The following is a 12,536-nucleotide window of genomic DNA, read 5'->3' as shown; positions in this document are numbered from 1 at the left end:
GCAACCTGGTGTCATGGAAGGTGTCCATGGCAGGGGGGTGGAACAAGATGATCTCTGAGGTCCCTCCCAACCCAAACCAGTCCGTGATTCCAAGGAGCATCTTCTCATCATTTCACGGATGTTTCCGTAGAATTCCCCAAGTCCCTCCTGCCTTTGAAATACATGTTCAGCAGAGACTGCTGAGGTGCCCTCCCAAAACAAGCACCGCAACTGAATGCCAGAGTTGTGAAATAATTTCTGCTCTGTGAATTTGAGCGGCCACTTGCAGCTCTGCAGCTTTATAAACAGGAAGTGTGAAGCTCTGCATTCATACCTGCTTTCATCATATGACAGAGCCCTGAAGCCATCAAATACTGGCTGACATAACAAGCCTCGCTGCAGAATCTAGACTGTCTCCACAGTGGATTCTATTCATTCTGATAGCTTAAAAAAAAGGCTGAGAGACTTGTAGGCATTTTCAGCACATGGCTCTGAAACTCAAGGCTCAGAAAAGCACAGGTTTGTACCCTTAGAAAATAACATATTCCAAAGAACCTTCACCTCCCTATCATGGTCAAGCTCTGGTTTTCAGCTGAGAGAAAATAAAGCAGAACAATCTCCTCCGTGGAATACAGAAAGAAGAGAATAAACTACTAAAATGGTTCCCTGACTGTTTTTCCTAAAAAGATGTCTGGGATTTAGAAAGTTAATTTCATAATCTGGAGTAATAAAAAGCAGTTTTCCATGGGCTGAAGGGCTGAGTCCATGGATTTGTCACCAGGCTGAGATCGACAGCCTCAACTAGATGATTATATATTTGCACAAGTTTTCCATCATCCTCTTGTCAGATTTATGACATCTGTACGCTTGAGGATGTTAATGATCAGACACCAGATATATTTGCCTTGATTTAAATAAAACAAATGTAGCTATTTTTCAAATTCAATCAAGACACAAAAGGTCATTAGCAAGATTTATCCTCTGCCCATCACACATTATTCATTACTGGCACACACTCACCAAGCTCCTTGTGGGTTAGAGAGGGTTTTTGTTACTTTGGTGTTCTCCAGTTGGTGCCATCTCAGAGACACACAACCAGGGGAAAAATCTGCCTTAAAAACCATTATTCCATGAGCTCTCCAGAGGCAAAACCTGTGGAATTGATACACCTGCAAGTTTTGCCTCGCTGTTAACTGGCATTTTAACTGCACGTACATTCTCCAACAACAGCACTATTTCTGTGCTTTCATTTTGCTCTTTTTCTCAGAGATCACTGAGCACAGGACCAAACACAATTAAATGGATTTATCAGCAGTCACTCATTTCTTCAAATTCTATGCTCACTGACCATGCTGATGTTGTGGCAGTTCCCCTTCTTCCATCCTACACTCATGACACAAAAATCGTACCTTGCTTTGAGCAGAAGGAAAACTCTGCCTTCCTCTCTGGCCCAAATTTGACAGATCCATGATTATTCACCAATATTTCTTTTAAGGGGTTCCCTGACTCAATATTTAAGCATAGATAATTTAGCTGGGGATGGCCTGAATTACACCTGCTCTAAGTAGCATTCACAGAAACTTGGACTACAGATTCTACAGTTTCATAATTCACAAGTACCTACATAAATTTATGCTCAGACTACGATTACCCTCTCAAAGTTACTGAAGCAGAACACATTAACAGCCACTGGGAAATACAATCCATAGGGATCTGAAATAAACTGGCCACCAATACCACACAGGAATCTCTTTCCTAGAATTCTTATTAAAATATTCCATATACAACACAGGACAGTGCAGGAGCTGCTGTGCTAATAGAGGAGCTAATACAAGAGTGATCAAAAGTTGTTCTTTTTATAAAGTTTTATTGGCCCAAAGACAGCCCTTGGAGGAATTGGGTGTCAAGACTGGCAGCAGGAGAACTAAAAGATAAGGCAGGCTTTAGAGCACCATCTCCTTGGCAAGGCCAGAGCACCCAGACAGCCTGATGGACACAGTGGTAGGAGAGGAGTGGGCAGTCAGGGACAAACATTGGAAAATCCACCACAACAGGACACTGGCTGACTTGCAGCACTGTCATAAGCAGAAAATTACTGTTGGAGCTTAGGACTAAGAAGAAAGCAACAAGCTCGAGAGCTACAGTACCAGTTCATGCCACCACAAATTCAGTCTGATAAAATAACTGACAATTTTATGCTCAGTTTGGAGCAAAGCACTTCTGACTTCACCTCTAACGACCTGCCCAAGGATTTCATCTCCTCACAAAGAATTCATCCTCAGAAAGAGGTTTGTGGGGTCAGGAATAGCTCTCCTCACTTCTCATCTCATACCTTTTCCACAGCAACACCACTTTGTGCCTCTGGCTACTATAAATAAGATGACCACAGTTGGCAAAATTCATAAAAAGAGATGTCTAAAATAGCATCCCTTGCTTTCCACTGCCAGGCTGCACAGGCAGACACAGATCTCAGGGAGGCTGATGAGACTCCTGTGACCTGCACTGGTGGACACGGGACAACTTCACCGTGCCCATCCACACGGCCACGTCACCACAGCAGTGTCAGCTGCCTGTGCCAAGGAAAAAGAGGAAAATAAAACAGCAGGACTGTCTCCTGTTCAAGGGTGGAAAAGGCCATCAGCACCAGGCCGCTCTGGCACTTTCATCTCCTTAAACAGAAGTTACATTTTAGCTACAGTTATTTATATTGTGAGCCTTTAACCACAACTCCCCTCACCTTCACAACCTTTGGTTACTACCAAAATGGGACTGCAATAAATGAAACTGCTTGGAAGTCAGCCTTATTTTCTAAAGGTGACAAAAAGCAGCATTTTTTCCAGATATTCTGAACAACTGAAATTCAAATTGGTGACTCAAAAATACGACCACAGCATTCTGAATGACTACCACAAGTACAGGTAAGCAGTACTGATTACTCATAAAGAATTCCCAGCAGAAAAATCTGTACAAATACCTCCTAATACAAAACTTTCTTGCCATTTAAGAGCCAGGAAACAATGTTAGAGAAGGTGGATCTAATTGGAGATAAATACATTTGGCTTTCTTTTTTTAACATTTACGTTTATCCGTTATCTCCGTTTGTGTCCACAGAAATGCCGCAAGTACCAGCAAGGTTCTGTGGCAGTAGGAATGGTCTAACAAATAATGTTTTGATAACTGGCCTGTTTTATACATACAGTGATTCACTGGTTAAGTAAATAACATAGTTATTTAGCAAAACATCAATTTATAACAGAGTGCCTAAAACAACCTTTCTGGTCTCCTACAGAAAAACAGTATTGAAGGTCTCATATAGAGAAGAAAAACATCCAAGAAAAACCCCAAAGAAAAGTATTATATTCACTGCACAGAAATAAGTTCTTATTAAGAAGAAATCAATCTTATTACTTATGAAGCATTTAGATCAACTGCCTTGATTTTGAAGCAATATAAGAGTTTAAATCTTACTTTAAAATTCAAAACACTTGTTTTTTTTTCTTATTTAGGAACTTTGGAATATACATCGTGACCAAATGACTGTATTCTCCACCAAACAGCTTATTTCAAATGCTTCCTGATATATTTAACTTCACACCTCTACCAAGCTGCATTTATAACTCCAGCTCTTCTAAAAATACGTGCACCAAAGCTTTCAAAGACTTCCTATACTTTCACTAGCAGTGAAAATCCTTCAGATATGTTATGTTTAAAATCTGTAACAAGCGACTTCGAATCATACGTTTGTTTCTCCTGCTCGACACTACGTTGCTCCATTTCCTATCTGACATGGCATCCCTCAGAGGCTCCACCAGAAAAAAAAAAATTAGAAAATATTTAACAAAAACCCCATTTCACGTCAATTTGTTTCTTTTTCAGTTAACACCCAGTGGTTCCTCCCAGTTCTCCCTTATCACTCCTGACATGCCTCGCACATGCAAGCAGGAATAAAAAGGGCAGCCATAGATTGGCTTGAGCTTATGAATTTTATCAGGGCTTTAAATATCAAACAGGTGAGCTGCTTTACCTGCGCTGCATCACGTGAACGCACAAAAGGGCAGCAATTACAGACACCTGTCCTCCCCGCAAACCATTTACTGCTGACAATTCCTGGCCCTCTTTGTCCTTGGACTTGGCTATCACTTCCAGAGCCAGGGAGCTTCCAGGGTGTAGCTTGCCGTCGCCTTGGAGCCCTGCAGCTGCAAGCATTCACCATTCAGCTTGTTTATGTTTTCCCTTCGCTAGTTCCTCTTTAAATCCTCCGGAAGGACCCTAACCCGGGCTAAAACAGCGACATCGAGCCCGAGCCACGCTCGCCACATCCATCTTGCCATGCGGAGCCGCAGATGCGTGATCCCCGAGCACGGGGAAGTAAACACGAGGTGCGGGAGGGACGGCGGAGCCGGGAGCTGTGTGACAGCCCTGTCACACCGGGATGGCAGCGCTTCCCGATTTATCCGGGCTGCCCGCGCACAGCCGCCCGGCCACAGCCGGAGGCCGGGCCGAGGGGCGGCGGGGAGCGGACGGCACCGGCGGAGGGGACCGGGCCCTGCCGGGGCCGCGTTAAAGAAGGGGAGAGAGATAAATAAATAAATAGATACGATAAATAAATAAATAAACGACGGGCTGGAGGGGCGAAAGGTGCGGGGAAGGAGCCCCCGAACGGCGCAAGTGCCTCCGCGCGGGGTCCGTCATGGAGGTGCCGCCTCACCGCCCGCTGCCGGGGGGCAGCGCGGGGCCCCCCCCCCCACACCCCTCCCCGCCAACCTCCGCCCGCCCTCCTCACCCCTCCGCAGGGCCTCGTCGTAGCCGAGGAAGCCGATGCGGGACTCCTTGGCGCCCATGGTGCCGCTCAGTCCATGGCCGCGGCGGCGCCCGCCGGAGCCGCTACCGACGGGGGAGGGGGGGCGGGGCCGCCCGGGGGGGGCGGGGGCAGGAGGAGGCGGCGGCCGCGCGCCCGCCCCGCCGCCGCAGCCCCCATCGCGGGTCACGTGGGGCGCGCGCGCCGCGTCACGTGGGGCGCGGGGAGGCTGTGATTGGCCGCCGCCGCCGCCGCCGCCGGCCCCTCCCGCCCCCGCCCGCGCCCGGCGGCGCCGTCGCGCGTCCCCTCAGGGGCGGCTGAGGGGGAGGCGCAGCGGCGGCCGCGCCGGTGCCTCCTCGGCTCCGGGTTCTCTCCTCGGCCGCAGGGGAAGGAGCTGTGAAGGGGAAGGACGTGGCTCTTGCCCCGGCAGAGGCGCTTCGGAGGGTGTCGCTTGCGAAAGCTGTCAGCGCTTCCTGTGGCGTGCACCGGCGAGAGGAGAAGGGCTGCGGTGCGATGGGGCCCCCCCCGGCGGAACAGCCTCAGGCTCGCTCCTGTGGGAGGGTGAGAGTCGCAGCACCCTCAAAGTGCACAGGGAACAGCCCCTCAATCCTCTCGATCCTCACAGGGGATCAGCCCCCCAAAACCTCACAGGGTTCATCCCCTCAATGCCCTCGATCCTCACAGGGGATCAGCCCTCAGCCCCCTCGATCCTCACAGGGAACAGCCCCTCAAACCCCTCGATCCTCACAGGGAACAGCCCCTCAAACCCCTCGATCCTCACAGGGATCATCCCCATGATCTTCACAGGGGATCAGCCCTCAGCCCCCTCAAACCGCGCAGGGAACAGCCCGTCAGTCCCCATGATCCTCACAGGGATCAGCCCCTCAGCCCCCCAAAACCTCACAGGATCATCTCAATGCCCTCAAACTGCACAGGGAATCAGCTCCTCACCCCCAAAAAACTCGTAGGGGAGCAGCCCCTCAGCCCCCTCAAACCTCTCAGGGCACGGTGGTTCTCCTCAAAAAGTCCTCTAAGTTGCAGGGCTGCAGGCATGGGGTGACAGTAGGAGGTTCCTGTTCCATTAAAATGTCTTTTCACTGTCTGAAACAGAAACACGGGCTGAATTGTAAAAGGATCAAAACCACCCCTGCCCTTTGCTGTTCTCCAGCATGTTTGCTTTTAGTATTCAGCCCAGGACTGACACAGAATGGGAGGATTTCCCAAATGGCTTTGTTACAACATTAAGCCTGGTAACCTACCCTGGGTCACTCCCGAGCAGAAAATAAGGAATTTGAAAGAAAACACTGATTTCTAAGGGCAGCTTGTTCCAAGGATTGTTCCTGCGCTGAAACAAAGCCTGTGAAAACACCAGTTGCCAGTCATTCCCTAAGTTACTGTTTCCACACAGAATGATCTTGCCACATCGGAGCTGCAGAAAGGTCAAGCCGGAGTTGCTTTCTCGCTGATGTAAGTTCATGCGTAGGTATTTTTATAGCAAACATTCCAAACAAATTTCATATCTGATATGCAAAGCCAGGAATGCTGCTTACAGAGACACAGGCTCCAAGGCCAAATTTCTCCTCATGTAACCCAAGAGCAAACACACTACAAGTGAAATAAGCTCCATAAAGCTTCCTTTTATCTTTTCTGAACTGTTTTTTATCTTAGATTTGTGGCATATCAAAATAAAATAAAAAAAAAAAATTCAGGCATAAAATCTGCCACAAAGAGACCTTTTACCTCTCTTATGAGGATGAGGGGGAGAACTTAAGTGATTTTTAAAATATAAATTAAATTGGTATATACTTCACTCATCAGCCTCTGGTTAGGTACTTATTTAAAGAGTAAAGGTAAATGTAATGTAAAAGTAGCAGAAGAATAACAGGATATAAGCTCCCTTGAGATATATATATATATATATATATATATATATATATATATTTATATCTCCATCCTCTTATTCCTACCCTACCTTTACATATCTCTTCTTAACATAGTTCCTCACCAAGCAGCTTTCAGTTTAGATACAAAGTTAACTCTTTAAAACATTTGAGGATGAATTCAACAAACATGGCAACGTGTCGATCAAAAGCCTAAGCTGGCAATACCAGAAACAGCTGGAGAAATCTGTTTTATCTTGTGATTAAGTGAAATATTCCATGGCATCCCTAGAGCCATGCTCTGTTTGTGATGGATCCCTTTCTTAAAGTATTAACTCTCAGCTGAGATGATGGGCTTTATTCCTGACTTGTCTGTGGTGTTCCTGTGTGACCTTACGTCCAGTAATAATATTTTAATGTTTTGGTTTCTCCTCTGAATTACAAAGATAATGACCAAGTCCCATTTTGCCTGGAACGAGCAGCACTGGGACACAGCCAGCCCCAAACTGGCAGAGCAGTTAGAGAAAGCAATTAGAGCAGGAAGCAGCTTCAGTGGTGGGGTAAGGCAGCTCCACAGCAATTCCTGCTGGTTTTCAGGCCAATTTCTCCGTGACTGTTTATCCTCAGGCTCTTACTAGAGAGCAACAGCCAGCCCCTGAGTAGCAAGGCTCACCAGAGACCTGACACAACACTGCTAGGCCTGTTTTGTCTACACCCAGCAGTGAGGGACCCGGCCAGGACAACTCTGACCTGATGCCTCTGCAGCCACCACAGTTTGCAAAATTATTACGTTTTTATCTGTGATGTCAAGACAGAACCTCTGCTTACAGTTCACACAAACCCCACTCTCGGGCAGTAGAGATTATCAGGCAGTATAGGGGGTTTAATGACAGCTAAATCATGAAAAAAATGAATGACTGAAATTATAATTACAAGTCAGCCACCAGCTTATAGTCACAAACAGCTGACTGGGTATTTGGTGCAAATGAGGAAGCAGAACCCTCTAGCAAGGAGTTCCTTCCACTGTGGGAAGGAAAAGGGATTGGAGTGATGGTTCTTAATACTGGCTAACATTTCCTATAAACCAAAATCCCAGACCTCTTTCCAAAGAAAATGTATGTCACTTTAAGAAAAACCCAACTAAAGTGGCATCCCTCATGTCCCAGAGGTATAGGCGGTGTCCAAGAACCAGCTGAATTTTCTTTGAAGAGCACTTCAAAATCATTTACTGGGTCCATTGTACACACGGTGGCCTGCACCAAATTTAATCACAGAGATACTCTGGATTGGAAAGCCAGGCTGGAGGCTCCCGATGGCAGTGCCTTTGTTCAGATTAAATTAAGCATGTTCTCAAAGGCACTGAAGCAAGGACCCAGAGATAAGGCTGTGTGTGCTAACACTGGATTAGATCTGGCAGTAAGTTTTTACTGAAGCCTTATTGGGGAGCACAAGATTAGATGTTGCTGCTATTTAAATGCTGTGTCAAAGGTAAATCAAATTAAGATACAGCGAATTTAGACTTGCATTAGATGAATTGAGCTCCTGTCTTGTCACAGAGAAGTGCTACGTATGCAAATCGAACTGGGCACGTGTCCTTTGGATTGCTGGAATTTATTTAATTATTCGCTAATCAAAAACTAATTCACAAGCACTTAGCAAATATCTTTAAGTGTCTCTGCATCACTGTCAAGGATCTGAGGCAAAGCAGGTATTTACTGCTGCACAGGAGCAGCAGGAGCCTGGCAGCACAGCGGCTGTCGGGCTCTGCCAGGGCTGCTGCAGTCCAAGGCTGCAGGGAAAAATCCACAGCCTCCGGCTCCTGCTCAGCCCACAGCAGGCAGCTGCAAGGAGAAGGGCTTTGGAGCCACACTGGACAGGCCTGAACTCAAAAAGGATGAGCCAAACAACAGAGGAACTGCTGCAGCGACTCAAAAACACTTCTGAGAAGAGCACTGTAAGGCCTTAGGATTTCCTGATTCATGTTCACCAAAACAAGCCAAAAATGCAACTTTGTTGTCAGCCTCTAAATCGGTGCCTCTTTCCCCAATACCTGTCTCCCCACCCTGGGATATTGTTAATTTTTAAAGGACTCTTCTTGGCACTGGAAAAACACAGAACAATTTTTACCCCTTCCTGCTTCAGACAGCCCTGACAGGAGTGTGGCCGAGCACATCCCAAATATTTGAGAAGAGTAGAAAGTGGGAGAGAGAACAAGGTGCAGTAAGAGGATTCAATCAGGTCTGCGGTGGTCAGAGCTAAATGATTTCATATCTAATTACAGTGAACTGGTGAATGAGAAAAATACCCTGAATCATTATCTGCCAGTCTAATTCTGATGTTATCAGAGAGAGAGGACGTAGAAAAGGCTTCCTCAAAGAAAAACAGAACAATATTCAGATTGAAACTTCTAACACATCCCACATTTTCTAGGAAACAAGTGGCTTCAAGTGGTAGCAGAGGGTGACAGATTTATATGAACTCCGGGGGAAATAAAAGGAGCAGATTCTTACCAGGTCCCTCCTATTGTTGTCGTGTAAGCTGTACTCCCACACTATTGCCAGTATGAACTTTGTAGTGGAATACTGCAGGGGACAAAGAAAAATTTAATTTTAAAAAAAATTAAAATGAAATGAAAGTCATTCCCCCTTGTTGAAGGGACATGTTAATGAAGGCAGTGCTCACGAGGGCTGCAGTGTGGTATAGCCAGGGGACTCTCAAGGTGAGATGATTGGGGTTTTTTCCCTCATTTCCAGTTTGAGGGCACTTCTTTTTTCACACCTGCCCTAGAGATCCCCTCTTCCCAGTACTCTCATGACTTTTTGAAGCAGCTGCCCATCTCCACCCCTGCCCCAAGAGCCAGGCCCTTGCCCTGGCATCATCCCCTGCTGCTTCCCGGCAGCAGCAGACACCTCATCCCCTCCTTTTTCCCGGTGAGTTCCAAGCGGGGCGGGGACACGGGAGAGAACAGCGCGTCCCTCTGTCCCAGAGGGCTGAGCTCTGGTGACAGTTCAGTGTGGTGGTGACAGCCACTGCTGCGCAGGCAGAGTGACAGCCCTGCTCTGCACACCCACGCGTGCCAAACGCCAGACCTGTACAGCAGGTTGTGGCAGATACGGGAACGGGGTTTGGACAGCACTGCCCAGGCTCTGGAAAAGGCAGCAAGGGAAGTGGGAGCATCCCTCAGACCTCATTTGAGCTGTGGGCTACCTCTGTTTAATCCTGCCACCTCTTTATGAGAGAATGAATGAATGTTTTTGCTGAGCCACTTACCCCTAGATGTTTGTGTTCAGGGAGCCCGTGACAGGTTTAAAGCTGCTCAGAAGTGCTGCTCACATTACTGCTCAATCCATAATTTCAGCTCCTGTTATTAATAGCGGCATCTCCACAACCCAGGAAAGTGAGGCACGCCACACGCGTTCACAGCTATTTTAAGGTTCGTGGGTAAGTGGTCCCCCACTTTTCCTGCAGTTGCCTTTGAAAGACAGAGAAGAAAACACCATAAGGCACTCTCCACTCTTGATATTCTCCTAAGCAAGGCTTCCCTGTGCGTGGAAGGGTGGCACGATCACACTTGAGGCCCACAAAGAACAGTGACAAACTCTTCTTTCCTGGCAGACTTTGCTGATGCTCCTCCAACCCAGGAGTAACACGGTGCCACAGCTAATGGCAGTCACGAGGTAAGTGTAATGCCTTGGATATTTATAAAAATATCACGTCCTTCCCGATTTTCTATCAACCTGTTTGATTATGCCTTATACAGGGAAAGTGTGACAGAATTAATCAGCCTGCTGGAGTGCACACTAAGGGAACAGATGAGCTTTGGCAAGGCTGTTGTTAGCACTGAAAAACTGTGACAAAAAAGAGGCAGACTGCAATCCAGACACGTGTCATTCAGGAAATGAGACATGCTATGATTTATCAACGTACCAACAATTGATGGGAATAGAGATCTCCCATTTCAAAGTGTTGTCTCTGTGTAGATTAAGAGTAGTATCTGTCTTCAGGAAACAATGGGAAGAAGAAATGTATTTGATAAAAGCAATTCTGTGCTCACTTGTAGACAGAAACCACTGTGGTGTCGGAATGGAGGTAAAGGATTTCTCTGCAGTTCCATCCTGGGCAGTAAAAAGCACCAGCGTTGTGACAAGAGGAAGTGCAAATAATTAATACCAGAAGATCAAATGAAAGGAGTGGCTTTGCAAGAAGTGACTAATGTTGACTCTGCTCTGGGAAGGCCCAGATTGCGTTGTGGAAAGAGGAGCTTGAGTGGCTCCCAGAGCATGGCACACAGCGGGCAGGGACTCGCCACGGTGGCACCACGGGACACCTCTCCCCTGCAAAGAAAGTGCTGCTTTCTTCTCAGCTCAAAGGCTGCTGCTCACAGCATCCCCAGCACTGCAGCAGTTTGATTGTTGTGTACAGAGAAAGCAACACCAAAGCATCAAACACGGACCAGCTTGGGGAACATTTTGCCAGCGGCTGATACAGTGGGAAGCACATCTCAAAACAGCAGGGCAGCAGAGCAAAACAAAAGCCACAGAGCCAGAACTGTTGTGTCATTTGGCACATCCTGACACTTCCCTTAATTCTGCTTCAGAACTTGCAAGGGAAGGCCAAAGCTTCTTATTTGCTAATTAAGGTTTTACAAGGTTCAAACATTGAACAAAGGACATCCCCAAACAGAGAAACCTGCCAGCCTTCATGCCCCTGCCAACAGGCTGATGTCTCAGTTCATTGCTCTCCCAACACAGAGTGAAAGAGCTCTGGACAATGGCATATCCAAATGTGCACACACACACACATTTTTATGCTAGCATGCACACGTTACCTCTGATCAGGTTCTAAAAGTTCCACCTCCTTGTTTTTGTTAGGGACTCCAGACACCCTACAGACAGGGGTGAAACAGGCATTAAAACAGCAGACCTCTATTTTATGGTGTCAAGTGGCTAATAATAGTAATTAAGGATCTTAAAGTCCTTTATCAAGAGGCTTTATCTAAGATGGCATCATGCCTGTAATCAGAGTCAATGAAAAACTGTTTGATCAAGCCAAGAAGGCAACTAAAACAGTCTGATGAGTTGCCATCTGCTCAAACCACCCCACCTCCTGAGTCCAGCAGTGAGCCACTGCAGGACACTGACAACCAGGTTGTTTTCCTGTCATTTCAGCTGAACCCTCAGTGCCTGTTGATGTGTTCCAGAGGACTCCCAAACCCAAACATGACAGATCACTGGTCATGTAGCTCTGACAACATTTTGCCTTGCCACTCTTGTGGATTGATTGTGCACGTGCAGCAAGGTAAATCATTAGGGGTTAATCAGAATTTTGCCTACCATATTAAGTATTTACATGTATATTTATTTTATAAAATGTATGGTTAATGGATCCATAAAAGCCTTTGGTACTCACTTAGCCCCTGGGTAAAAGTCCAGATACTCCTAGAAGAGCTTTAGACCCAGCAATTGTAATAAAATTTAGGCCTGGAGTATGGAGTAGACTCTTGAGCAGATTCTTAGCAATAGAAGACAAGTTCAGGGTAGATGAAGGTTGCCAAATTGTCACAGTTTGAAAAAGAAAATTGGTATATTCAAGGAAGGAGCAATTTGAAGTTCTTATAAAGCACTTGGATGCCACAATGATGGGCAAGAGTTTCTTCACTCATTTTGCTTTCTCTTATCACTTCCCAGCTGTTTCTTCCACTTTCAGGTAGTTTCAATTTATCCTTCTATTTTTACCCACACAGTTCACTAACAGCCTTCGAGTTGAGATTCTTCTGGCTTTAGTGATGAGGTGCCAGCTGTGCATCCCTGCAAGCTGGTGCATGTACGACCTTGAAAATTTCTGGGAAGCCAATCAGGAGGTGCTTTCAAACAGTTTCC

At 46.6% G+C, this 12,536-nt stretch overlaps 1 protein-coding gene across 6 annotated transcripts in view; it reads right to left on the bottom strand.

Annotated features, from left to right (window-relative positions):
- USP32 (ubiquitin specific peptidase 32) overlaps positions 1–4,906 on the bottom strand; it is a 63,401-nt gene extending 58,495 nt beyond the window's left edge. For 3 of the 6 annotated variants that reach the window (XM_068210680.1, XM_068210683.1, XM_068210685.1), the window contains exon 1: positions 4,763–4,906. In XM_068210680.1, the coding sequence (XP_068066781.1) occupies positions 4,763–4,820 (58 nt within the window). In that variant the 5' untranslated portion in view covers positions 4,821–4,906. Of the gene's footprint in view, positions 1–3,718; positions 3,961–4,003; positions 4,240–4,762 lie in introns of those variants that run through there. The other 3 variants (XM_068210682.1, XM_068210684.1, XM_068210681.1) reach the window with 3 other exon arrangements.
- Positions 4,907–12,536: the final 7,630 nt, after the last annotated feature.

Source organism: Anomalospiza imberbis, chromosome 20 (assembly GCF_031753505.1).
Source record: "Anomalospiza imberbis isolate Cuckoo-Finch-1a 21T00152 chromosome 20, ASM3175350v1, whole genome shotgun sequence".
Lineage (NCBI taxonomy): Eukaryota > Metazoa > Chordata > Aves > Passeriformes > Viduidae > Anomalospiza > Anomalospiza imberbis.
Note: the sequence above shows the minus strand (reverse complement) of the source record. Positions and strands in the feature narration are given on the sequence as shown.